General features: G+C 38.5%; 1 protein-coding gene across 1 annotated transcript; it reads left to right on the top strand.

Moving 5' to 3' along the window:
* Positions 1-399: 399 nt before the first annotated feature.
* Positions 400-24,910, top strand: LOC127639352 (WW domain-binding protein 1-like). Its single transcript, XM_052121309.1, is given in 5 exon segments — positions 400-610; positions 1,318-1,420; positions 4,432-4,599; positions 21,960-22,056; positions 22,058-24,910. Coding segments are annotated over 5 exon segments (735 nt in total). The 5' UTR covers positions 400-544; the 3' UTR covers positions 22,359-24,910.
* The last annotated feature ends 1,037 nt before the right edge of the window (positions 24,911-25,947 follow it).

Below are 25,947 nucleotides of genomic sequence, written 5' to 3'. Positions count from 1 at the left end.
GCCCTCGTTTCGTCCCCTCTATCCCCGCTGGGGTCTGCCCACTTTTCGAGCATTTTTCAAATATTGCTAGTGGGTGGAGTCAGACTCTGAGCAGGGGTTTAGTTACCCTTTAAGTTAAACTGATTGTATTGCAGTGATAGTTGTGTGGTTTGTGCTGCCCTCTGTCTGTAGATCACGTGAAATCACATTCATATTTAAGTTAAATTGATTGTATTGTAGTGATAGTTGTGTGGTTTGTGCTGCCATCTGTCTGTTGATCACGTGAAATCACATTCATATTTAAGTTAAACTTATTTTATTGCAGTGATAGTTGTGTGGTTTGTTTGCTGCCCTCTGTCTGTAGATAATGTGAAATCACATTCATAAATGTAAACTGATTGTATTGCAGTGATAGTTTTGTGGTTTGTGCTGCCATCTGTCTGTAGATAATGTGAAATCACATTCATGAACACAAACATGTCTCTCGACTCTCACATTGGCGTTCATCGCGTCTTTTGAACTGAAGCTTGATGCTCGTTGAGTTTGAAGTGAAAAGCGCAGAAAGATGTCGCAGAAGATGCTGCCCTTTTTCCTGGGGCTCCTCGTTTGCACCGGGACGTGTTTGGTTCAGGTAAGCCGGTGTTGAGTCGCTTGTGGCGGCGGGTGATTTAACTCGAGCTCGGGGATGATCGTGGTTTGCTGGCCTCGATGGTCTACTGAAATAAAGACATAAAAAAGTCATTTAATGTGTAATACACGATTTATATGTTCATGCTTATAAAGGTCGTGTTTGCTGCTTCTGAATTGCTTATAGCCGGTTGAGAAGAGACCGATAAATAAAAGATTCGATAAGAGATATGAGTATATTGTTTAACATGTTTACGTCAATATTGTTGGTGTTTATTGGGTTTGTGTCTGTCTGTCTGTCTGTCTGTCTGTAGGGGTTTGTTGGGTTTAGTACTCATTGTGTTCGTACAGGTCATTATTAAAGGTTATTGTCTATGATAAATGACCTAATCATACTGTATTAGCAGTATAAATATTGCTATAAACCTGACTGACCAGTCAAACAACCTTGGACTAATTTAACATTTTGTATGTTGTTTTTTCTTTTCTTTTTCTTTTTACTTTACACGTAGGCCTAAGAGGTCTTATTTATTTATTTCAACATGACTTTAATTCTTTTATTGATTGAGTCATGTAGAAAAAAGAAAATTTCTTTTACAGTTAAAGTAAGCTCAGTCCTTCTCACAATTTTTTTAAGATTTTAATGTTTATGTCAGATAAGAAATGTAAGTGTGTGTTGTTGCTCAGTGAATACATGTGTTTGTTTGGCAGGGGAAGGAGTTTTGTTTTGGTGTGAACAATGAACAGTACCGCTGTGAGATGGGCTACTGTTGTGGAGAGACCGAGTGCTGCACCTACTATTACGAGCTGTGGTGTAAGTGCACCTGTTTCACCTAGTACACAAACATAGGCCTATTCACACTCACTGCAACAGCACTCAAATGATGTGTCTACCAAATATTAACAAATAAGATTAATCTCACAAAATCTGTATAAATCTATGTTCAGGTCTCATTTCACCCCAAAAGCAAAATAAATTATATTTAGCATCTTTGGAGTATTAAGACAATGTTTATAACAATAAGGCTCATGCTCTGCCCCCATTACCATAATAGAGCGCAACAGTCTGGTTCCGGAAGTAAAAATCCCATTCATTCAACCAGTGGATCTCAAAGTGTGGGGCACGCCCGTGGTGGGGGGGGGGGCACAGGCACGGAGTTATTGCAACGGGGTGCGGAAGACTGACCCATCCTCAAATCTCGTTCACTTTCACACATTCAACAAAAATAATGAAAATGCACAGAAGAACAGATGTGCACAATTTATGTTCCTCTGCTTTTAAACTTTAGCCTGGCAGTACAGCCCATCCTGCTGGCTCAGCTCTTTACCGCCCAAAGCGTTGATGTCAGGTGTGCTCATGTAAACAAGGTTATTCTTGCTTGCCAGTTTTAGATGAGTGACACGGTGAATGAACTCTTAAATTTATCCTCGCATAACACACTATTTGTGAAAGTTTTTCTTGTTACAAAGGGGGGTGTGACCCACATTTTTTGGAATCACTGACCTAAACAAACTGATTTCAATGATAGCTAATAAACATTTCAAAACAGACCAACCATGAGCTGCAAGGTTGTTCATCAATGGTATATGCTTCAGTTGAAGCGATCCATCTGCGTTATTTCAACCTCATTGTTTAAAAATTGTGTTTGATAGCGGAATTCATGGTAAATGACTACATTACCCATGGTCCAGCAGAGAAAGCTTCACCAATCAGAGAACCGCAGCCAACGAAGCCCGCGAAACATGCCTCGAACGACCGCCCACTCCCATGACGCACTGTGAATGATGCAATCAGTCGGTGTCTCTTCACCTTTAAACTACTTTAGCACATATTGGAATATTTAGCAGTAAACGTAAAATATATTGTTCCTATACTTATAATCAACAGCCTAAAATCTATATTTTATATATTCCCATAGTTTTTCATTCAATAACATCATTCGCAATGCTTCATGGGAATGTAGTATGTGCCCTCATGAAAGAAAGCAAGTATACAGCCTTGTAATATAATATAGAGTAACTGCAAAACAAAGTTTGGGGTGTTGGGATTCTCCCTGGAGCTGGTTGGTTCGGTTCATGCCGCATAACTGTTTTATGAAGGATTTCATGATGTCTGTGGAAGAAATGAATGGAGAAAATACTTCCGGAACACCAGCAGCTGAATAAGTGGGCGAGCACTGTTGCGCTTTGTGGCAATTTTTTTTTTTTAATTAAGTATTTCATGGAAATTAAGAATTGAAATGAAGTATTTATACATCCCGGTAGTATTTGTTGTACCACCTTCATTTAAAACTGAATGTGAATTGTTGCTGTATTGTGTATATGAATGTCCATATATCACATGTCTACATTAATTACATAAATCTGGGATTTAAAATAAAAAGATTTAGGATTTAAAACATGAAAATGTTAAGTCTAGTGAAGCTCATTGTGAGAAATGTAAATAAATGATTGTAATGAAAATTGTTAAGAGAAATACAGCAAAACATGTGGAGGACTCCGAATAATTTGTGCATGTTCAAATTAAATCAATACACTGAAGAAATGCGAGTATTGGTATTTTACTCCAAAGTCCTTTAACTCGGCAGTCATCTTGTGAATGTTCCTGGCAGCTATTTTCTATGGATGAAAGTGCAGCTCCTATCTACTTGAATGTGCAAAGACTGAAATCTCCAAAACAGTTGGTCAATATTACTATCAAAGAACATATTTCAAATCAACAATAAAATCTGACAACACTGGCATCTTAAATTGTGCTTTACCTAAGATTACGCTAAAATACACAGTTTTCCTGGCTGCTCCAGCTAATGTGACGGGTGACGTCTGTATCTAAAAGGTGATTGGCTCTTTTAAGTCTATGGTGGGACTTCCTTTCTTCTTCCGTTGACCATTCTAGTTTCTCCCATTCATTTTAATAGAAGCGAAGCGTCTCTGCTAAATACTCAGTTTCCTCTTAATATATTTTCAGCTTGTAAATATAGCTTACATAAATATTTGTATTTTAATACATGCAATTCAAAACTTCACTTGAGCATTGTAACCAATCACAAGTCTGTTGCTCTCTTCTGTGTATAATTTACTCAAAACATGAAATACAGCTTTGCTTTTCATGTTCACGTTGCATGAAATGTTTTACATTTCATGCAATGTGAAGTTGATTGTTTAGGCCAGGGGTGTTCAGACTTTTTTATTAGGAGTTAGATGCTGAAAAATAAGGTGTTTCTGGCCGATTTGCTGTAATACTGCTTAATGTTATTAACACTTTGTGTTATAAAAGGATATTTCTCTCATCAAGAACATTTGTAATGAAGAGTACGAAAACACTGCTGGTTAAGAGCTTCTGTTACTTTCACTGGATTTAGTGTTTGTATTTTTGTCGTCCTGTAAAGCACATATAGAGCTGCTACTGAGCAGTGATACACATTACATTTTCCTGCTATGAAGTGATTCAAGGAATTACATTTTATTTTGGAGAAAACCAATCATATTTTCTGTTCTGTTGTTACTTGTGTTACAAACATGATTTTAATTTGATCAGAGTTATTGGTCTTCCGTTTGTTGGCTTGACAGAAGTTGTTTGCCCGAAGGCAAATATTGGTCTCAAAGTGCAAATGAGAGACTACTCTTGTAGTCATTGTTTTTTTTCCCATGTGTTTTTCACTGCAACAATGCAATTCCAGCAAGACTCTGTTCAGTTTCTGAGCGTTCTTCGTCACTTTTACAAGTCATAAGAAGCTTTCTTGAAGTTACGTCATTAAGTGAGCCTTAGGTACAGTCGGTGACAGACTCGAAGCAGAGCTGTTCTGATTTGTGTGTGTGTTTCAGGGTTCTGGTTGGTGTGGACACTCATCATTATGCTGAGCTGCTGCTGCGCGTACAGACACCGGCGTGTGAAGATGCGTCTGCAGCAGGAGCAGAGACAGCGCGAGATCAGCCTCATGGCGTATCAGGGCGCGTCCAGCTCCTTCATCACTCCTCCACCTCTGAACCTGCGTAAGTACTGCTGTCTTTCACCCTCTGCACTCATGGCGAACGCCACACACCTGTGACCTCCATACGTGTGATTGAGCATAGAGCTAAAGTAAGCTGCTTCCTGTCTGCACCTGCTGCTGATGCTGCTGGTTGAGTGAGATGTTCTCTTTGAAAATCGCTGGGCGATCAGGATAGTGACAAGTCATCCAACTACTGAGTAGTGGATTAGTGTGATTGACCCGTTCATCTAGATTTGTTTTGCTGGACGGTTTTTGTGGCTGTGCTTGAAATTTAGAGATGCAGCTTCTTCCGAGAGGGTTTAACATGCAACACTTGTTTTTTCCTGAGTCAGAAATGGTCTTGTGCGGTGGCTGACATACACGGTGATCCAAGTAAGTCACCAATGTATACATTACAAGTAATTAAGTAATTGTTAATTGAATTAATAGCAATAATGTAAACATTGATATGCAAGAGCATTTAAGCATCTGGACAGGTTGAATTAGAATATTTTTTTTTTTAAGCAGTGAGATCTTTTCAACAAGTTTGTTTTGACTTGTTCTGTGAAATGTGTGTCTCTTTCAATATCTTTTCTGTTCTCTACTGTCAGTTATTGATCAAAATAAGTAAAATAGAAACATTAATTCTAATCACACACAGCACGAATGCGGTACAGAAGCCATTGGACTTCACTCTTGTTAATACAGGGTATCCGCGGGTCCTTAAAAAGTCTTAATTATCTTAAATTACAAGGAGTCTTAAATTTCGTTTGTTGAGGTCTTACATTTTGGGTGTGAATAGAGTCAAAATCATCTCTCTCTCTCTCTCTCTCTCTCTCTCTCTCTTGTGCATCCGTCATTTTGCAGCTGACTCTTGAGTTTAGTGTGAGCGCGTGCAGGGAAGCGCATTTTTACTAAACTTACGATGTTACACATTTCCTAGTCGACCAGTAGTCGTTAATTTAAGCCATTAGTCGACTAGTTGCACGTTTATGATATTTTAATTATTTAAATATATTTTTGGAGGGGGGCATCAGAAATAGTTCCAGGACTGAGAAAGAATGTTATCAGTGACATTGCTAACACTGTTCTACATTACTGAGAAATACTAAACCATATTAATGAGTCTTTAACATATAAATTTTACAAGCGCATGCACAAAGCGAGCCACAGCAACACCGGCAAAAGCAGTAATGATTCTGAATGTGTTGAAAAACCCTCGAGACTGTCTGAACATTTTGTTCATTTATAGAGAGAAATGCACATTTGGGTTGAGCAAACAGACGATGATCTCTGGATCAATGATGGTCAGAGTGATCACCAACAGCTGATGCCTTTGACCATGTCAAGGTGATATTTGGCTTGTTTTTCCATGAATCTATTCAATTATTATTTTTATTAGACTATTATTATTATCAAATTAATATTACACACAATTTGGCCATAGACACAAAGACACGTGCTTGAAGAAACACTCTTTATTATATTATTAAGAACAGATGACAGAAATGCTGTATATGTGCATATATGAAGCGCTGATATGGAGACATGCAGTCTTGTGGAACACACGCATCTCAGATCTCACTCTTTCTTTGTTTCTGTCTTCTGAATTTTTTTTTGCAAGAACGGTATCATCTATGAGTGCTGCAAATGACCTCAGACATCTCAGTTCAGGAGGTGCTTTGAGTTCAGTTCACTTTATTTCCACAGAACAGTTTATAGTGAACGCAACTCTGCAGCCTGTAAAATAATACAAACTCTATCAAATAATACAAAAACACATTCACCTCAAACCTTGATCATAATTATTATTTTACATTTATAATTGTATTTGTCTTCCTTTGTGTAAGTAATTTTCCGTCTGCATGTTTAGACGGATTCTTGCCTGATGGGTAAATGGAAAGGTGTGTGTGTTTTTATATATATATATATATATATATATATCCATCCATCCATCTATCCATCCATCATCAAGGTAAGTTTGCAGTTTGGATTTCAATAAACATCCCACTGAATGTTAGATAAAACTGGAATTTTTTTGCAACAGGAGGAAAAGCTGTATGAGGAGAACTATCCAGTGGAGAACTGTTGCCTGAACTGTTGTTATGGGGCGGCTGTGGCTCAGATGGTAGAGCGGGTCGGCTACCAATCGCAGGGTTGGTGGTTCGAATCCCGGCCCACACGGCTCCACATGCCGAAGTGTCCTTGGGCCGAGTTGTCCCGAGTTGCTCCCAATGGCAGGCTAGCGCCTTGCATGGCAGCTCTACTGCCATTGGTGTGTGAATGTGAGTGTGGATGGGTGACTGGGACACTGTGTAAAGCGCTTTGGTAACCTCTAAGGTTAATTAAAAAAAAAAGCGCTATATAAGTGCAGACCATTTACCATTTGCCTCTAGCTCTGATGACATGTCTTGCTACCATTCTTTTGAAAGTTGAATAATGTGGGATTGTTGTTAAATCCATTAGCAGATTTTTTCCCCACATATCTGCAAATTTGTATTGTATTGTTCAGTTTGAGTCAATTTTTGTGTGTACTTGGAAGCTCTTGTTATTGAACAAATAAATATGTATGATTTCCTTGAGTGTGCATATGTCAATAAACTTATTTCTAATTATGATTTAAAAGATCAGGGGATTGTTGAAATAATTAAATGCTCACAAGCTGGTATGTACATATTCCAGAAATTAATGCAAATGGATAATTCCATTAAGTAAAGGTAAATTAATTTGTGTGTATGTGTGTGTAAATGTACACTCACCTAAAGGATTATTAGGAGCACCTGTTCAATTTCTCATTAATGCAATTATCTAATCAACCAATCACATGGCGTCGTGGAAAATCGCGATGAATCTCTCTAAGTTGTAAGAAAACTCTCGGAGTCTTGAGTTCCAGATGCCAAAGTTGTAGTTTATTGAACGCCAACAAACATGAGACCGGTCAGCTGTCCGTTCTGACTCATTATCCTAAGTTCTCAGTTATATACCTCTTTGTTATCTTGTTACCCACCATCTCTGACTGACGAGGTCACTGCCTTGTTTCTTTCCCACCAATATGTTCTACGTCCTTTGTTAATTAAATATTGGTGGGAGATCCCTTGTCTATCTATTAAAAAGAAAAAGAAACATATATCTTTGGTAGCCTCTCATAACTTGACCTCATGTTACAGTTCATGGACAGAGTACATCAACTCCTAGAAACATCTGCGTAAACAGCCATGTCTCCATCAAATACTTTTTATCTTTGTCCTGCATTTTCAGCGCATTCCCACAATGAGGCAGCCTTGTTTGCTCATACACATTATTATTTGAAAGAAAACACCAGCCGCAAAGATATTGTACATTCAGCTTATTAGAACAAGACACCATTCATATAATAACTGATTAAAAGTATCTTTGAAAAGATGCATGCCAGCACAAAAGAAACACACCAAGGACTCACATCAGAATACTATTGATTAACAGAAACACATTTTGTTTTTGAAGAAATACATATTTTGTTTTTGAAGAAATACACCTGTTTTTCAAGGTTATATACCATAATGCAGTTGCTTCAATGCATTTAGGGGTGTGGTCCTGGTCAAGACAATCTCCTGAACTCCAAACTGAATGTCAGAATGGGAAAGAAAGGTGATTTAAGCAATTTTGAGCGTGGCATGGTTGTTGGTGCCAGCCGGGCCGGTCTGAGTATTTCACAATCTGCTCAGTTTTTTCCAACAATATGTTTATTTGTCTTTTTTTTTTTTTATATATATTAATAACATACAACAGAACCCCCTCACAGACACAAAATAGTGTTACATATATAAAATATTATATCCTTAATGTCCTTTGACACAAACTAACAGAGACCAACCACCTCCCAACAAGCAGATCTCTGACTTTAAAAATTATTCATGAGCGTCGTCCACCTCTTGATCTTCTGTTAAGTCAGTGCCTTCTGCAAAAAGCATGAAAGGTCTCCAAATACTTTCAAACAAGTCCTTTTTTCCTTTTAACAAGTAAGTGATGCGTTCCAGTGGAAGAGTAGCCAACATCTGCTTAACCCACTGTCCAATACTTGGTCCTCTTATGATTTTCCAGTGCAGTGCAATCAACATTTTAGCTTGTAATAAACATATATCTATGAACAGCTTCTCGCTTTTTGTATATCCGGGTGATTCTCACGAAATCCAGATTTAGAAGGTGTCCAGGTCTGAACTTACTATAACCATTATTTTTAGCAGATTTTAAAAAATATTTCCTATATAATTATTTACATTTTTAGATGAAGTCCATAAAAAATTATCATTACCGCATCATGACATTACATTAAATATATGGTTAAAAATGTGTATTTTTGGCTAATGTTAAAGTAGACTCTTATTACTCATGCTCAAAGCTATGTAAAACTCTGGAGAGATTATTTTTTCATATTTATTATTTTTTGTAATTTCCTTATTTTCTCTCATTACCGAAACATACGTGATGATTACAATTTATTTTATTTAATTGTTTTACTAAAAGATAACATACACATGTTATGTAGCAGACCTTAAATAAGTAGTGTTGTATAATATGCATATACATTTTAAAACAAAATATGATTATCTAATTATTACTTAATTTGTAAAAAAGATACATGTTGCGGTAATGACAATGCCATTTCGGTAATGAGGATCAATGTTTCGGAAATTAGATTTAGCTCACACATTCACTGTTGACAAAGGGGTTTGAGGCCTAACCCTATGTGGCAGGGCGGAGGGCGGGGCCGGGTCGTGATCCTACACACCCGGTCCCGTATTAGGCTAATTATGCCTCCGTGAGTGTTAAAGGTCGACTGCAGAGGATCGTGCGGGAGAGAGAGATCGTTTACCGACATGTCCGTCATGTGTGTGTTTATGTTGTCTTTTAAGTTTACTATTAAAATATGATTTACATCGTCAAGCCAGTTCTCGCCACCTCCTTTCCATTGATCCCTTTACACCCTATTTTACATATTTAAAATGCATACAATTTTTAAAAGAATATTTATTTCATAAACAGAGTTTCATTTTCTCATTTATCGTAATCATCACAGTACCATGCCTTGTGTTAACAAGTGTTGTGTATACAAGTTACAATCTTATGCTCATAAAGAATCATGTCATGTAGCCTACACTGTAGTACTAACAAATATACAATTTTTGTATTTTTGAAAATTGTTGCGGAGGATGAGAAAATTGGTCTTGGACACATTTATATTCCTTATTATTGTCACTACATTTACCAATGATCACCAAATACCACATGTTTCTTTACTGTAAATGTTTATAGTATAACATGCACTGAAGGTTTTTATTTTTTAAATTTTTTAATTATAAATATTTCCATCTCAAAGAACACAAATCCAGTCATGGACACGTTGCGGTAATGAAACATTTCCCCTTAAATGTGGAAAAAACAACAAAATTGGTATTTATGATGTCATTTGAAATCATGTGCAAAATAGTACATGGAGAGATGTTTATAACTGTATCCTTCTTATTTTGATAGCATTTACTTTTATCATCAAAATGTTTCATGACACCTCATATGTCTAATTTCGCGAGAATCATGGGATATAAGCCTAAAATTATAAAAGAAGGTTCAGGAGGAAGGTCTTTAGAAATAATATCCTTCACAGTTTGTTTTATTGTACCCCAAAATGTCCTAATTTCTCTGCATTCCCACATACAATGAAATAATGTTCCCTTTTCTTCTCCACACTTTGTACATGTATCTGGGATATTTGGATTGTATTGGTTTAATTTAGCAGGTGTGACATAAACACGCATAAGCCACTTGTATTGTAATAATCTCAACCTAGAATTTATAGTTTGCTTATGTGCTTTACTACAAGCCAATTCCCACTCATTTGGTGATATATTTATTTGCAGATCTTTCTTCCAGGCTTCTAATTTTAAGGTTGAGTTATCTGGGGAGTGTGATACCAGTAGCTTATAAAGTTGTGAGATTGCTCCCTTTTTAAAGTTATTTTCACTTATCGTTTCTTCTAACTTAGATTTGGGTGGTTTCCATAAATTGCTTTGTTTTGTTCCTATATAACTTCTAAGTTGGAGATACTTGAAAAAATATTTCCTTTGAATGTTGAATTTATGACTAAGCATGTCAAATGACATCATGTTGTCTGAGTCTGTTGGATATAGATCTTGAATTTTCTCCAGTCCATTTGAGGCCCATTGCTTAAACACTGCGTCGGCTCTCCCTGGGGAGAAGTACTGATTTCCCCAAATTGGGGTTAGCCGTGATAAAATAACTGGTTCTTTAATATATCTTTTAACATTATACCACACCTTAACCATGTTTTTAACTATTTGATTTTTAGTTTTCTTCATCAAATTAGCTTCTGTATCAGAAAAAAGGTACAAAGGCAACCGAGGACTCATTGTTATTTCCATTTCTGTCCATTGGGGGTGTCATCTCTGCCAAAATAGTACCCTATAGATCTAAGCTGAGCTGCCCAGTAGTACCATACTACATTTGGGCACATCAAGCCTCCTTCATGGTAAGGCAAATGGAGTAATGACAGTCTTATTCTAGCATGTTTGTTTGACCATATAAAATCAAGAAGTAGTTTCTTAAATGTTTTAAACCAGTCAGCAGGGGGCGGCAAGGGAATATTCTGAAAAACATACAGCAGTTTTGGAAGTATATTCATTTTGTAAATATTAATTCGACCAATAAGAGACATGGGTAGCAGAATCCACCTGTTGACACAATCTCTAATTTCGTTAGTAATCGATTCATAATTATGTTGAACAATTAAATCTAAATTTGGAAGGATATGTATTCCTAAGTAAGTACATTTAGAAACTGATTTGAATTGTGAAACAATTATAGGTGGATTTTTTCTCTCTCCTTTATCTAGCAACAAGATTGATGATTTTAATCTGTTAATTACATATCCTGAGAAAAGACCAAACTCCTCAATTATTTTTAACAAAGCAGGAATAGATGAATTTAGTTGTGAAAGGAATACAATAATATCATCTGCATACAACGACAGTCTGTGTTCTACCTGACCAATTGTAATCCCGGTTATTTGTAAGTGTGACCGTACTGCTAAAGCCAAGGGCTCAATTGCTAAGGTGAAGAGCAACGGAGATAATGGACACCCCTGCCGACATCCCCGTTTAATCAAAATTGGTTTAGACACGTTTTTATTTGTTAAAATCTCTGCAGTTGGATGTAAATATAACAATTGTATCCATTTTCGAATTTTTGGTCCAAATCCAAAGCGTCTTAACACGTCAAATAGATAGGCCCACTCTACACTATTGAATGCTTTTTCGGCATCCAGGGAGAGAAGGGCCGTATCCTTAGTTTCGACTAATGCCTGAATGACATTGAGAACCCTCCTAACATTGTGCAGACCTTGCCGACCCAAAACAAAGCCGTTTTGATCTCTGTGGATGATCAATGGAAGGGTTTCCTGTAAACGAGTTGCTAGTAATTTGCTGATTATCTTAAGATCTGAGTTAAGCAGGCTTATTGGCCTCATATTCTCGCATTTATCCCTAGATTTACCAGGCTTAGGTAATAGGATAATTAATGCATTGACCATTGAGTTAGGGAGGTCCCCATCTATAAAAGTTTCCTGTAACATTTCCAATAATGGCTTTACCAACTTTCCCTTAAACTTTTTATAAAAGTCAATTGGAAACCCATCGGGTCCAGCTTTTTTACCCGTGCTCATATTATCAATTATTTTGACTATTTCATCTTCACAAATGTCACGGTCTAATTGTTGGCTAAGGTCTTCCGCAATAGTTGGTATGTTTAACTTGTCTAAGAATATTTTTTGTGTGTTTAGTTCTGTATGGCCCTGAGAATCATAAAGTTTTTCATAATAATTTCTAAATTCTTTATTTATCTCTATTGGATCCACAATTGTTTTGCCTTTTGTATTTATTATTGTAGTTATATTTTTTTGTGCTTCCAATTGTTTAATTTGCCATGCTAAAATCTTACCAGGCTTCTCCCCCTGATCATAAAAGGACTGGTTTAACCTTAGTATGTTGGAGGCTGCCCTATCCGCTGTAGCTTTATTATACTGTGCTTTTAACAGCAACAGCTCTTTTTCTGCTTGTGAGTTCTTATCTCTAAACACCTGCTTCTCCAAATTCTTTATTTTTTCTTCTAATTGTTGTCTTTTCTTACGCAGTTCTTTAGATTTTGAAGACGTATAAGAAATTATATAACCCCTTATACAGGCCTTAAAGGCATCCCATTTGACCCGAGCAGTGGTTTGTGTTGTGTTTATACTAAAATATTAATCAATTTTATTCCCAACATATTCTACAAAAGATTCATCCTTGAGCCATTTTTGATGTAAGCACCATCTTGGAGGGTCTATCAATAAATCTTTATGAGTATATTTGATGTTACATGAAGCATGGTCTGATATTGTAATACTATCATAGGAACATTCTCCCATATTAGGCAACAAGTCTGCCGAAATCAGAAAGTAATCCAAGCGAGAATATGTATTAAATGTTTTAGAGTGACAAGAGTATGTAATATCAATTGGATTAAGATGTCGCCAAATATCTACCATCTGCAACTCCTTCATAAAGTTTTGAATGACTTTTCTGCTTTTCTGATGAGTCTGGTCAGTTCCAGTGGATCTGTCTAATATTGGATTTAAAACACAGTTCCAATCTCCACCGATAATATTTTTTACTGAGAGAGAAGAAATGGTTAGAAATAAATTTATAAAGAATTGATAATCATCTATATTAGGTCCATATACATTTGATCCTTGAATAATCAAGTATCTTCCGAATTTATCTCTTAGAACATTTGTGACATGTAATGGTACCGATTTATGAATTAGTGTAATTACACCTCGAGCTCTAGATGTAAATGAGGATGCGTACAGCGATCCCTGCCACCTCCTGCTTAATCTGATATTTTCCTCCTCAAGAGTGTGGGTCTCCTGCAGGAAAACTATTTTAGAGCCTAGATCTTTTATTTTATTCATAACCTGCTTGATCTTTTTAGGTCTATTTAAGCCCCTGCAATTCCAGGAGGTATATTTAATTTCTAATTTTTGTGTCATCTAAGCGAACATACAGAAGCATTAATTTTACACTATATAAATGTGTCAGAGTTAACACACACTAGATCCCTGCTCCATGAACTAAAAGCAGCGAACAACACAAACATCACAAAGATAACTCCCCCCCTTCCCAGCTAACTGGGTAAACCCCTAAAGTACACTACTTCCAACCGCTAACACCGTCAGATTCCTGAGATCTGAACTGTTGTCAGTATAGAAACAACTCAACGTTCACCTGCCACTATATTCAAATAATGTATTCTTTTTGAACAATACTTTCCTTTACAGCTTCAAAAATGCCTAATCAAAAATACCTACAATATGTGGTTGCTACGGCAGTGGCAGTACTTATAGACTCAAGTCATTCTGTTTCTCCTGTATCCATTTGGATCTTCTGGACAAAGACCTTGGCCTCCACTGGGGAAGTAAACTTATGGACTTTCTCCTTATATGTCAGTACCAACGTGGATGGGGAAAGAATGCCATGCCGCACCCCTAGTTTACGCAGCTGGTCTCGAACGACATCGAACTGTTTACGCTGCCTATGCACCTCCGTAGCGATATCAGCAAACAGCTTCACACGTTGGTTCTTGTAGAAGATATCCTTCTTTGTTTTGGCGGCTCTTAGTACAGATTCTTTCTGCTTGTAGTTAAGAAATCTCATGATTACCGTTCTCGGCGAGGCATCTGTGTCTTTCTTTCAGAGATTGGACCAAGTCACACATGTGCAAGTCTCAAGTAAGTCTCAAGTCTTAACCTTCAAGTCTCAAGTAAGTCCCAAGTATTTTTTTCTTGGGCAAGTCAAGTCAAGTCAAGTCAAGTCACAGGCTATGTCAAGTCAAGTCCAAGTCAAGTCACAGGCTATGTCAAGTCAAGTCCAAGTCAAGTCACCTTATTATTGTAATTTTACCTGCAGAATCTGATCATAATAAAGTGAAAAGACAAGATATAAGTAACTGTCAGTAAATTACATAAAAATAGCGTCTCGAGTCGACTTGAGTCCAAGTCACAAGTCCCCATGTCTGCTTTCTTTGGTCCGACGCGGTGAGCCCTTTCCAGGACTAAAGGGTGCCGCATTGGGTTTAACTCCAGCGTGTCAGGCAGCCAGCTCTCCAGGAACCCACACATGTCGGAGCCCACACAATTTTCGGGGAGACCCACCAGCCTAAGATTGTTCACACGCGATCTTGTTTCCATATCGACCATTTTGTCCTCAAGATGTTTATTTCTTTTCTGTAAGCTCTCGACTACCGCTTTCAAGTCAACCTGCTCGTCTTCCACGTTAGACAGACGCACCTCTGCCTCGGCCATCCGCTCTGTACATTCAGACATATCCTTTCTTGTTTCTTCTATAGCTTTCAGTACTCCATCAAATCTTCCCACAAATTCTGTTTTCAAACTTTGTATCTCTCCCAAAATCTCATCTTTAGCCATATTAAGCAGCTGTTGGTCTTTGCCGGGTGGAATCATTGCGTTATCGTTCACGTCACCTTCGTTAGTTTCTTTGCTAGCTTCATTAGCATCATTGGTAACGTTAGCTTCCTTGCTGGCTGGCTGCTCTGCCATGCGATCCAAAGCCTGTTAATTTGGACTGCGTTGTTTAATTAGGCTTATTTCTACTCCCTCTTCCGATGCCGGGCATTTCTGCGCCAGTTTCACAGTTTCAGAGAGTTTTTTTTTTTTTTTTTTTTTTTTGGCTCAATTTAAAGGATTAGTTAGGATTGTAGTAGAGAGCAGGCTCGAACGTGTTCTTCTAGCTTGCGGCCATTACCGGAAGTCACAATCTGCTCAGTTACTGGGATTTTCACGCGCAACCATTTCTAGGGTTTACAAAGAATGGTGTGAAAAAGGAAAAACATCCAGTATGCGGCAGTCCTGTGGGCGAAAATGCCTTGTTGATGCTAGAGGTCAGAGGAGAATGGGCCGACTGATTCAAGCTGATAGAAGAGCAACTTTGCCTGAAATAACCACTCGTTACAACCGAGGTATGCAGCAAAGCATTTGTGAAGCCACAACACGCACAAGCTTGAGGCTGATGGGCTACAACAGCAGAAGACCCCACCGGGTACCACTCATCTCCACTACAAATAGGAAAAAGAGGCTACAATTTGCAAGAGCTCGCCAAAATTGGACAGTTGAAGACTGGAAAAATGTTGCCTGGTCTGATGAGTCTCGATTTCTGTTGAGACATTCAGATGGTAGATTCAGAATTTGGTGTAAACAGAATGAGAACATGGATCCATCATGCCTTGTTACCACTGTGCAGGCTGGTGGTGGTGGTGTAATGGTGTGGGGGATGTTTTCTTGGCACACTTTAGGCCCCTTAGTGCCAATTGGGCATCGTTTAAATGCCACGGCCTACCTGAGCATTGTTTCTGACCATGTCCATCCCTTTATGGCCACCATGTACCCATCCTCTGATGGCTACTTCCAGCAGGATAATGCACCATGTCACAAAGCTCGAATCATTTCAGATTGGTTTCTTGAACATGACAAAGAGTTCACTGTACTAAAATGGCCCCCACAGTCACCAGATCTCAACCCAATAGAGCATCTTTGGGATGTGGTGGAACGGGAGCTTCGTGCCCTGGATGTACATCCCACAAATCTCCATCAACTGCAAGAAGCTATCCTATCCATATGGGCCAACATTTCTAAAAAATGCTTTCAGCACCTTGTTGAATCAATGCCACGTAGAATTAAGGCAGTTCTGAAGGCGAAAGGGGGTCAAACACAGTATTAGTATGGTGTTCCTAATAATCCTTTAGGTGAGTGTATATATACACACATACTGCATATGAACTTGTGTGTGTATACTATACTACATTTTTATTTTTGATTCTTCTGGATTTATTCTTAAAATGTACTGTGTATGTACTATGTAATGTAACATTGCGTCATGTTACAATCTGCAGATGGATAACTTTGCTTTAAAAGGGGTATTAATACACTTTGGTATTGTATTTTAACTGTTGATTATTAAAGATTATGATCGTTATGCCCACTCTACATGGGGATAACGACTAACGTGTGCTTAATATGTACATAGTCATAAATTACAACCTGTGGGCACTTTAGCCACATCCTGAAGTGAGTGTTGTTTCGCGGTTAAACGCCACACATGCTGCGATTCCCTATGTCGGTAGGGAATAGTAAGATGGCTGCCAGAGCACTTCCGGTAGCTTCACTTACTGCTGGCGGTTTAGAATTCTATGAGCAATCCAGTTATATATATAGATCAGTGGGGCTGCCCTAGTATAAACCTTCATAAACTCATTAATTCGAAATGCAAATTGCGTTATTTTGCGTCTCTAACATTGTCGCTCCTGCTTATAATTAACAAAGCGGTCAACGTTGCAATTTGCAAGCGCACGAGGTTGGAGCTGTCTTTTGACACCTTTCAAATCATTGTGCTTCCTTATTTCACATTACCTTTGACAATAATTGTAAAACTAACAGAACTACTCATCTGCAGAGTTACACCTGTTACATCTCTCTAGATCTAGGGCTGCCAACGCAAATGACACCGCTCTCACACCACGCATCCCTTTTCTCACACAGTGATAATGTCACGGAGCAAAGAGGACACTGATGGCGCACGGACAGACAAGACAGAGCAGCCTGCATGATGCTGCAAGTTATTCAGACCAGAAAGCAGCAGCACAGCGTCTCTCTTTCTCTTTCATGATTTAATCCGTTATCATTTTTATTACATCTTTAAACTGCCATTTTTAAGGTAACTGATACGTTTTTATTTGAGATTTCACAAAAAAATTTGAACTGTCATCACTTTCCTTCATGCTGTTGCAAACCTGTATGACTTTATTGTTTCAGTGGAGGTCAAAAGGAGATATTAGGGAGTTTCAGTCACCATTCACTTACATTGAATGAAAAACAAGATGCAGTGACAGTGAATGGAGACTGAGACTAAACGTATTGCTTAACATCTCCTTTTTGGTTCCATGGCAATTAAAAACTCATTCAGACGGAAGGGTGAGCAGTGATGACAGATTTTTATATGAACTGCCCTTTAACTACCTGTTAAAGTATGTATTAAAGGTATCTGCCAAGAAAACAAATATAAATGTTATTCAGCACATGCTAGACCTTATTCACAGCAGGGGTATCTTTGATTTATATTGACAACGACAACAAGGCTGGGCAAGATAGACGTATAGTCTCTCTTCTATTATATATTCTGCAGTTTAAAGTGTTTTTGGATTGTTTTTCATGTACATAACATTGAAAAAACTCCAGAAAACATGAGTTGTGGAAAATCAGATGAGATATTGGAGCTTTTTACAGATTTACGCCGTGCATGCCATTGAAGAGATGTAAGTCTGTCCCTCACAGACTAGTTTCCATTCCCAATAAAAATCAAACATGGTGCTACTGTGAATAAGGTCTATAGACCAATCCTCTTATTTATCTTGTTTATGATATTCTCAGTCAAGCCAGCTCTGTTGATGATCTTGAAGCCACAGCAGTCCACTAGAGCCCTCAGAATAATTTTTCAACTATGTAATCCGATAAAAGTAAATTTTTTTGTGCATGCAAAACCACTTTCATGTTTGACATACGCTGTAACGTTGCCAAAGCTCTGGTTTAATGCGTCACGTCTTGATAGAAAGCAAGAGACTAAAGAGAATGGTCACAATATAGGCTACATACTTTATAATTATTTCATTTTGAGTATATTGTTGTATTAACTTAACACATAAACGCACAATAAAATGTATTAAAAAAACATGTCCAGAGACATTCAAGTAACCTCCGTGGTTTTGTATTTACCAGCTAATTAATTAAAGTCGGGTTTTTTTATTGCGAAAGTGGTCTTAAATGGTTCTTTCATTTGGCCTTATAAAGTCTTAAATTTCATTCCTTCGAACCTGCAGGTACCCTGTAATATGCGCTCTGGTGAAACACTTCTGTGAGACTATCCCTGAACTATTCTTAAAGAGACAGTACCACTTTTGCTCTTATACATATCAATGTAAATACTTGTAAATAGTAAAAATAGATGCATGTAATAAGTAAAATATAACTGTATAAATGCATAATATACATGCAGTTTTAACACATCATATTTTTGATGGCATATATGGAATTTGTTTATTAAAAAAAAAACTAAAATCTGGTGCCTGTGTAGCTCAGCGAGTAAAGACATTGAGTATCACACCTGAAGTCGCAAGTTCGAATCCAGGGAGTGACTCCAACCAGGTCTCCTAAGCAACCAAATTGGCCCGGTTGCTAGGGAGGGTAGAGTCACATGGGGTAACCTCCTCCTGGTCACTGTAATGTTGTCCTCTACGTGTATGTCTCCGCGATAACACGCTTAACAAGCCACGTGATAAGATGCGCGGATTGACGGTCTCAGACGCGGAGGCAACTGAGATTCGCTACACCACCACGAGGACTTAAGAGCGCATTGGGAATTGGGCATTCCAAATTGGGGAGAAAAGAGAAGAAAATAATAAGCTCAAATGTAACCAAAATGATGAAAAACGAATGATAACTTGTCTAAAATTAATACTTCAGATTAATCCAATTTAGAAGATCCTCTGTAAAATGAACAGCATTTGCTGAAAATGGGATGTCAGTAGATCAACCCAGTACTGACTGATCAGCAATAATCAATATTAATGACATTACATTAAACATTACATGATGATTTGTTCTTTGGAACACACTTTTTGGTTTTGTGTTGATGAAGGGGTACTTACTGTTGGTGCTGTGGTGTACTTGCAAAACAAGTTGAGCTTAAACTTTCTCTGAGACATTACGTCTCTAATTTCATCTTTATAGCACTGCCACTACAGCCACTGAAGGAGCGCTTTTCATCCACTTCACACATTTCATCACGATTACTGTCAGATTGTAATTTGTCTACGATGAGTGATATTTACATTATTATTTTGCATCATCTCTGCAGGTCTCTGTTTTTGGTGAGGATTACATACAGATGGACATCTTTGGATTTTGCTTTTACTGAGTGTTGCATTTTTAAGTAAAAAATGGTACAGCTTTTAAAAAAGCATCTCAAGACATTCTGTTGTGGTCTTTTTTAAACACAAGAACAAATCCCGTGTGAACATCCCTTAAGAAGCATGTGGTGGACATGAGCCTAAACCAGTCTAATTATACAGCCTGATTATAAGACTGACTTCCTTATTGAGTGCAGCAGTCTGGTTCTGGAATTAAAAATCGAATTTTTTTTTAACATTTAGAAAACTTTTAAAACTTAATTTATTAAAAATCGAGCTCTGGAGGTCCGCCCACTCCCATGATGCACTGTGCATGACTTCGTCTAGTCACTCTCCCTACACTACTTATATTTTCGTATATACAGTGCATCCAGAAAGTATTCACAGCGCTTCACTTTTTCCACATATTGTTATGTTACAGCCTTATTCCAAAATTGATTAAATTATTTTCCTCAAAATTCTACAAACTATACCCCATAATGACAACATGACAGAAGTTTGATTGAAATCTTTGCAAATTTATTACAAATAAAAAAACAAAAAAAAAAATCACATGTACATAAGTATTCACAGCCTTTGCCATGACTCTCAAAATGTTGTGTATCCTGTGTCCACTGATCATCCTTGAGATGTTTCTACAACTTGATTTGAGTCCACCTGTGGTAAATTCAGTCGATTGGACATGATTTGGAAAGGCACACACCTGTGTATATAAGTTCCCACAGTTAACAGTGCATGGGAGTGGTGGTGGCGTAGTGGCTAAAGCACAGGGCTGTTAATCAGAAGGTCACAGGTTCTAACCTCACAGCCACCACCATTGTGTCCTTGAGCAAGGCACTTAACTCCAGGTTGCTCCGGGGGGATTGTCCCTGTAATAACTGCACTGTAAGTCGCTTTGGATAAAAGCGTCTGCCAAATGCATAAATGTAAATGTAAAATGTAAATGTCAGAGCACAAACCAAGCCATGAAGACCAAGGAATTGTCTGTAGACCTCTGAGACAGGATTGTATTGAGGCACAGATCTGGGGAAGGGTACAGAAAAATTTCTGCAGCATTGAAGGTCCCAATGAACAAAGTGGCCTCCATCATCCGTAAATGGAAGAAGTTTGTAACAACCAGGGCTCTTCCTAGAGCTGGCTGCCCAGCCAAATTGAGCGATCGGGGGAGAAGGGCCTTAGACAGGGCCTTAGCCAAGAACCCGATGGTCACTCTGACTGAGCTCCAGCGTTCTCTGTGGAGAGAGGAGAACCTTACAGAAGAACAACCATCTCTGCAGCACTCCACCAATCAGGTCTGTATGGTAAAGTGGCCAGACGGAAGTCACTCCTCAGTAAAAGGCACATGACATTCCACCTGAAGATTGCTAAAAGGCCTGAAGGACTCTCAGACCATGAGAGACAAAATTCTGTTGTCTGATGAAACAAATATTGAACTCTTTGGCCTGAATGGCAAGCGTCATGTCTGGAGGAATCCAGGCACCGCTCATCACCTGGCCAATACCATCCCTACAGTGAACTGTGCTGGTGGCAGCATCATGCTGTGGGGATGTTTTTCAGTGGCAGGAACTGGGAGACTAGTCAGGATCAAGGGAAAGATGAATGCAGTAATGTACAGAGACATGCTTGATGAAAACCTGCTCCAGAGCACTCTGGACCTCAGACTGGGGTGAATGTTCATCTTCCAACAGGACAACGACCCCAAGCACACAGCCAAGATAACAAAGGAGTGGCAACGGGACAACTCTGAGAATGTCCTTGAGTGGCCCAGGAAGAGCCCAGACTTGAACCTGATTGAACATCTCTGGAGAGATCTAAAAATGGCTGTGCACCGATGCTCAACATCCAACCTGATGGAGCTTGAGAGATCCTGCAAAGAAGAATGGGAGAAACTGCCCAAAAATAGGTGTGCCAAGCTTGTAGCATCATACTCAAAAAGACTTGGGGCTGTAATTGGTGCCAAAGGTTCTTCAACAAAGTATTGACCAAAGGCTGTGAATACTTATGTGATTGGTTTAATTTTTTTATTTTTAAGGAATTTGCAAAGATTTCAAACAAACTTCTTTCACATTGTCATTATGGGGTATTGTTTGTAGAATTGAGGAAAATAATGAATTTAATCTATTTTGGAATAAGGCTGTAACATATCAAAATATATTCCCATCGCTGTTTTTAATCCGATAATGTCATTCGCAATGCTTCATGGGATTGTAGTTCATTCCCTCTTTAAAGACATTAAGTACACAGTCTTGTACCAGTCGTGTGTCTCTGACTGTGTTCTGATCCATCTGGTGACATCCCATCTCTTTGAATCACTTACAGGTTTCTGGAGCGACTGCAAGCTGCCCGACTACGAGGAGGTTGTAGGTCACCCCCCAACCCCCCCTCCACCCTACTCCGAGATCCCCGGACGTCCCACCACCCAGTGAGCAGTCTGAGGCAGCAGTGGTGCTCGAGCCCCCCACGGAGGAGATGGCCTGCGATTGGTCGGATCGGGATGCAGCGGCTGGCACGGATGATTCAGAAGAACTGAACACTCGTCGCAGACACGTGACAGGTGATTCGGGCATTGAGGTGTGCGTGTGCCAACTGGACGTGGATGAGGAGGAGGAGGGCAGGGTGTGCCAGGGATTGGGCGATGCGTGCTGCTCTGAGCGTCCGGCCCTCGTGAATAAAGAACTGTCGCCTGAAGCCGACGGCGCTGCCGACCGACTCGTCTGATTCCTGCAATAAAACATGCAAATAATAAGACAGTTTGTGCACAAACCGCGTGACGGGCAAACGTTAATTTCATTGGATATTTCTGCAGTGTGACGCCGGCATGTCTGTTTGTTTCTCGTGCTGTTTCTCTGACACACACACACACACACACACACACACACACACACATACACTGATAGAATGATCAAGAGACGAGTGTTTGTTTTTCACACAGCTGCACCATGACATCACCACAGTGACTGTCGCATGTGCAGCTCCTCCAGAGAAACACACATTTCAGCAGGGTTTTAAAGATGAAATCAACAGCAGTTTAGAGGTGATAATTGGACGTGTATTCTGTTGTGCTCAGCATGTAATGTGAGAATCTTGAAAAACTCCATGAGTCTCTATCACTATCATTAAAGGAATAGTTCACCCAAAAATCATTAACTCTCTCTTATGCCGTCTCAAACCCATATGAATTTCTTTCTTCAGATAACATAAACAAAGATGTTCTAATAGAGAAAATCAGAAGTCAATGGGGATACTTGCATTGTATGGATATAAACGCCTCATATCTCCATCAAAATATCTTAGTTTGTGTTCTGCTTAAGAAAGCCATATGAGTTTGAGACAGCATAAGGGTGAGTAAATGATGAGAGAATTATAATTTTTAGATGCACTGCTCCTTTAACGTGTCTCTCAGTTCTTGATGTGCTGCTACTGCAGTCGTACGCTGCGGTGTGAAACGCTGCGTTAGTTTCACACCGCTCATGTGTAAGCAGGCGTCCCGTGACGTGTTTTGTTTCAGTAACAGAGACACTGAGTTGTGGATCAGAGCACCTCAGTGTCACATGAATCTAATACTTCTAGATGAAATACTGAGTGATGGCATGTGAAAACACACGTTAAAGCTCGCAGAAGATCTCTCGCATACACACTTGTGGAAATATGCTTTCTGGTCATCGCCGGATAACACGTCAAAGTTTCTGCTGAAGGTCACAACGCAATGCCAGATGACCACATGATGCTTTGCATGAATAGTTAGTAAAATGAAAGCACAAATCTGATCAACTGTGTGCCGGTGGGCTATCTGCCCATTCCTGCACACTGAAACTCCGTCAGGTTTAGACCCTTGATTTGCAGTTTGAGGGGTGATTCTCACGAAACCTGTTAAGAAAATGTCCTGGTCATATTTCACCCCGAATCAATACAAAAATGTTTTGCATTATGACATGACATTTTTTAGTTTTATTTGTTTTTTGACACAGTCGTTACAGTTAAAAGAAGCTGTTGTACATCCGTGGAAAGAAAGGCAGTTTCCTTGACCCGTTCTGTGAGAATCACCCCCATTTAAAGTTCAGTTTATAGTTGCATGATGTTTGTACGGCAGTTAATAAACATACATTTTATTTCATGTTTAAACTTATGAGGGACTGTGTTCAGACAGCAAACAGACACTCACATGTTTACCTGCATTAAAGGGCTACAAACACACACACACACACTCACACACTTCGAGAGGCTGTTTAGTGATGTTGTCATTATTTTAGCAACACTGAATGTGTGCGCGTGTTTTCAGGGTGTCTTTATTTTGTGTGTGTTGCACTGAAGCTGTTGAGATTAACCGCCATCTGTCGTACTCTTGGAATTTCTTCCACTCGTCCACAACTTACACAAAGTTTACACATTGTGTGCCTTTCCCAATGAAAAATACAAGAACTATCTAACTAGGCTATGCAAAAAAAAAAAACAACTCTGTTGTGCACCGCGGGTACACTCTGTGGTGTTCAGTACAGCAATACCGATCTCAACGGCTTTTTTCATGTACGCTTAACTCGGTTTTTGTCTGATACAAGCAAACCGTTTATTGCCACTATGGACCGTTATTTCTTAGGTTTATACTTTGGTTAATCTGTCTCATGTGTTAATGAATTTAAACAATGACGTTTTTTTTCTCATTCATTTTACTCGTTAATAAACGCCTCCGTATGTGACACATTATTTCCAATTACTGACCAGTTTTGGATTTGTAAAGCTCAGTAATTGGACATGGAGATGTTTTGTTTCAGCAGTGATGACTGTTTTATTATGCTGATGATGATGCAGCGCTCTGGTATCTTAAGACTTGAGCAGCTCAAATATTTAATATCGAGCCAAATCACAGTTCAGACCTGTCTCATCTACAGCAGAACGCTCACTTACACTTCGATAAACCAAGTCGACCTGTTTTTACTCAATAATTTGTAATAAATATTAGTGCTCAGCTAAAATGTGTACCATGTATGTAATGTACTCAAGCAGTTGACAGTGGCTTAATTTCATTGAGATTTTTCCTCATCGCAGATTTAAGTGTGTGGTGATTTTTGCCAAACAGAAACCTGATGCTTGACAGAAGTGATGTTTGATTTCCTGTGATGTAGAAGGAAAACTTGAGCACTGATAGCTGAGTGGCGTTTTCTACTGTCAGGTTTATTTAGTAAGATGTCTGCTGTGTTACTCTATAGTCATTTGTATTTTATTTTTGTAATAAAAAATAAACCAGCTTTGGCTCTCAACTGTTTGGATTCCTGAGTTGATCCTTGTCTGATCACTTCATTATTTCACAATAATGTTGAAGTACAGAGACAAAAGTATAGAATGACAGTAAACTCCCATCACGGCGATGACGTGAAACGCACATCAACTGTGTACATCACTGCTCAGCATACATATACATCGACTACTAATGGAAGGGATTAGTTTAGTAAAATTATTATGGAGGACACAAAATTGAAATAAAATGTTATTTTGTTATGTGGGTTATTCTTCAATTAGCTGACATTTTGGCTAAACTTTTGATAAACTAATAAATATAAAAATCTTTATATTTCCTAGACATGATTTCATAAGTCATACGGGTCATACATAAATGACTTTAAAAGTTCTGATGTCGGTCCGGTTAAATGACCAGGTCAGGGTGGAATATAACCTTAACTCAATGGACATTTATTGGGTAAAATTAGCCACCACCACATGGTTTGTGAATGATATCTAGCAAACATCTTTTGATCTGTACAATTATTTTGGTGATTTTATTTCTGTTAACATAAATATATTGACATTTATTTATTTTCCTTATATCTTCACATAACAGAGTAGCTTGACAGAATATTGAATGACCACATATGAATTTAGAGGAAAACAGATAAAACAAAAGTGTTTACTACTTCAAATAACTCACTTGAATGGCTGTCACTGGCAGTGTAATGTCATTTTATAACATAGATCTTCAATTAAAGGTCACAGTTTTATAATATAATGGGGTGGACAATATATCAGGACACACACACACACACACACAAAAACGCCAACTATCAGTGTTAAATGACACATTTACCACAAATTAATTAATTTCAGGAAGAGAAATTAATATTATACGATGGAGAAACATTTAGGAATCGGATGATTTTGGACTTAATTTTGTCAAAAAGTTATCATACCTGCAAACTTGTCGCTTTTCGGCGAAAATCGCCGTTTTCTTGGTCAATTGGGTCATTTACGTGAATCGCGTAGAACCGGAGAGTTATTTTATTGGGGGTATGCTGCCCGCCCTTCATCTGCATGCCAT

This window comes from Xyrauchen texanus, chromosome 4, assembly GCF_025860055.1.
Source record: "Xyrauchen texanus isolate HMW12.3.18 chromosome 4, RBS_HiC_50CHRs, whole genome shotgun sequence".
NCBI classification, from domain to species: Eukaryota; Metazoa; Chordata; class Actinopteri; order Cypriniformes; family Catostomidae; genus Xyrauchen; species Xyrauchen texanus.
The sequence above is the reverse complement of the archived record's forward strand: the minus strand, read 5'-3'. Positions and strand labels throughout refer to the sequence as shown.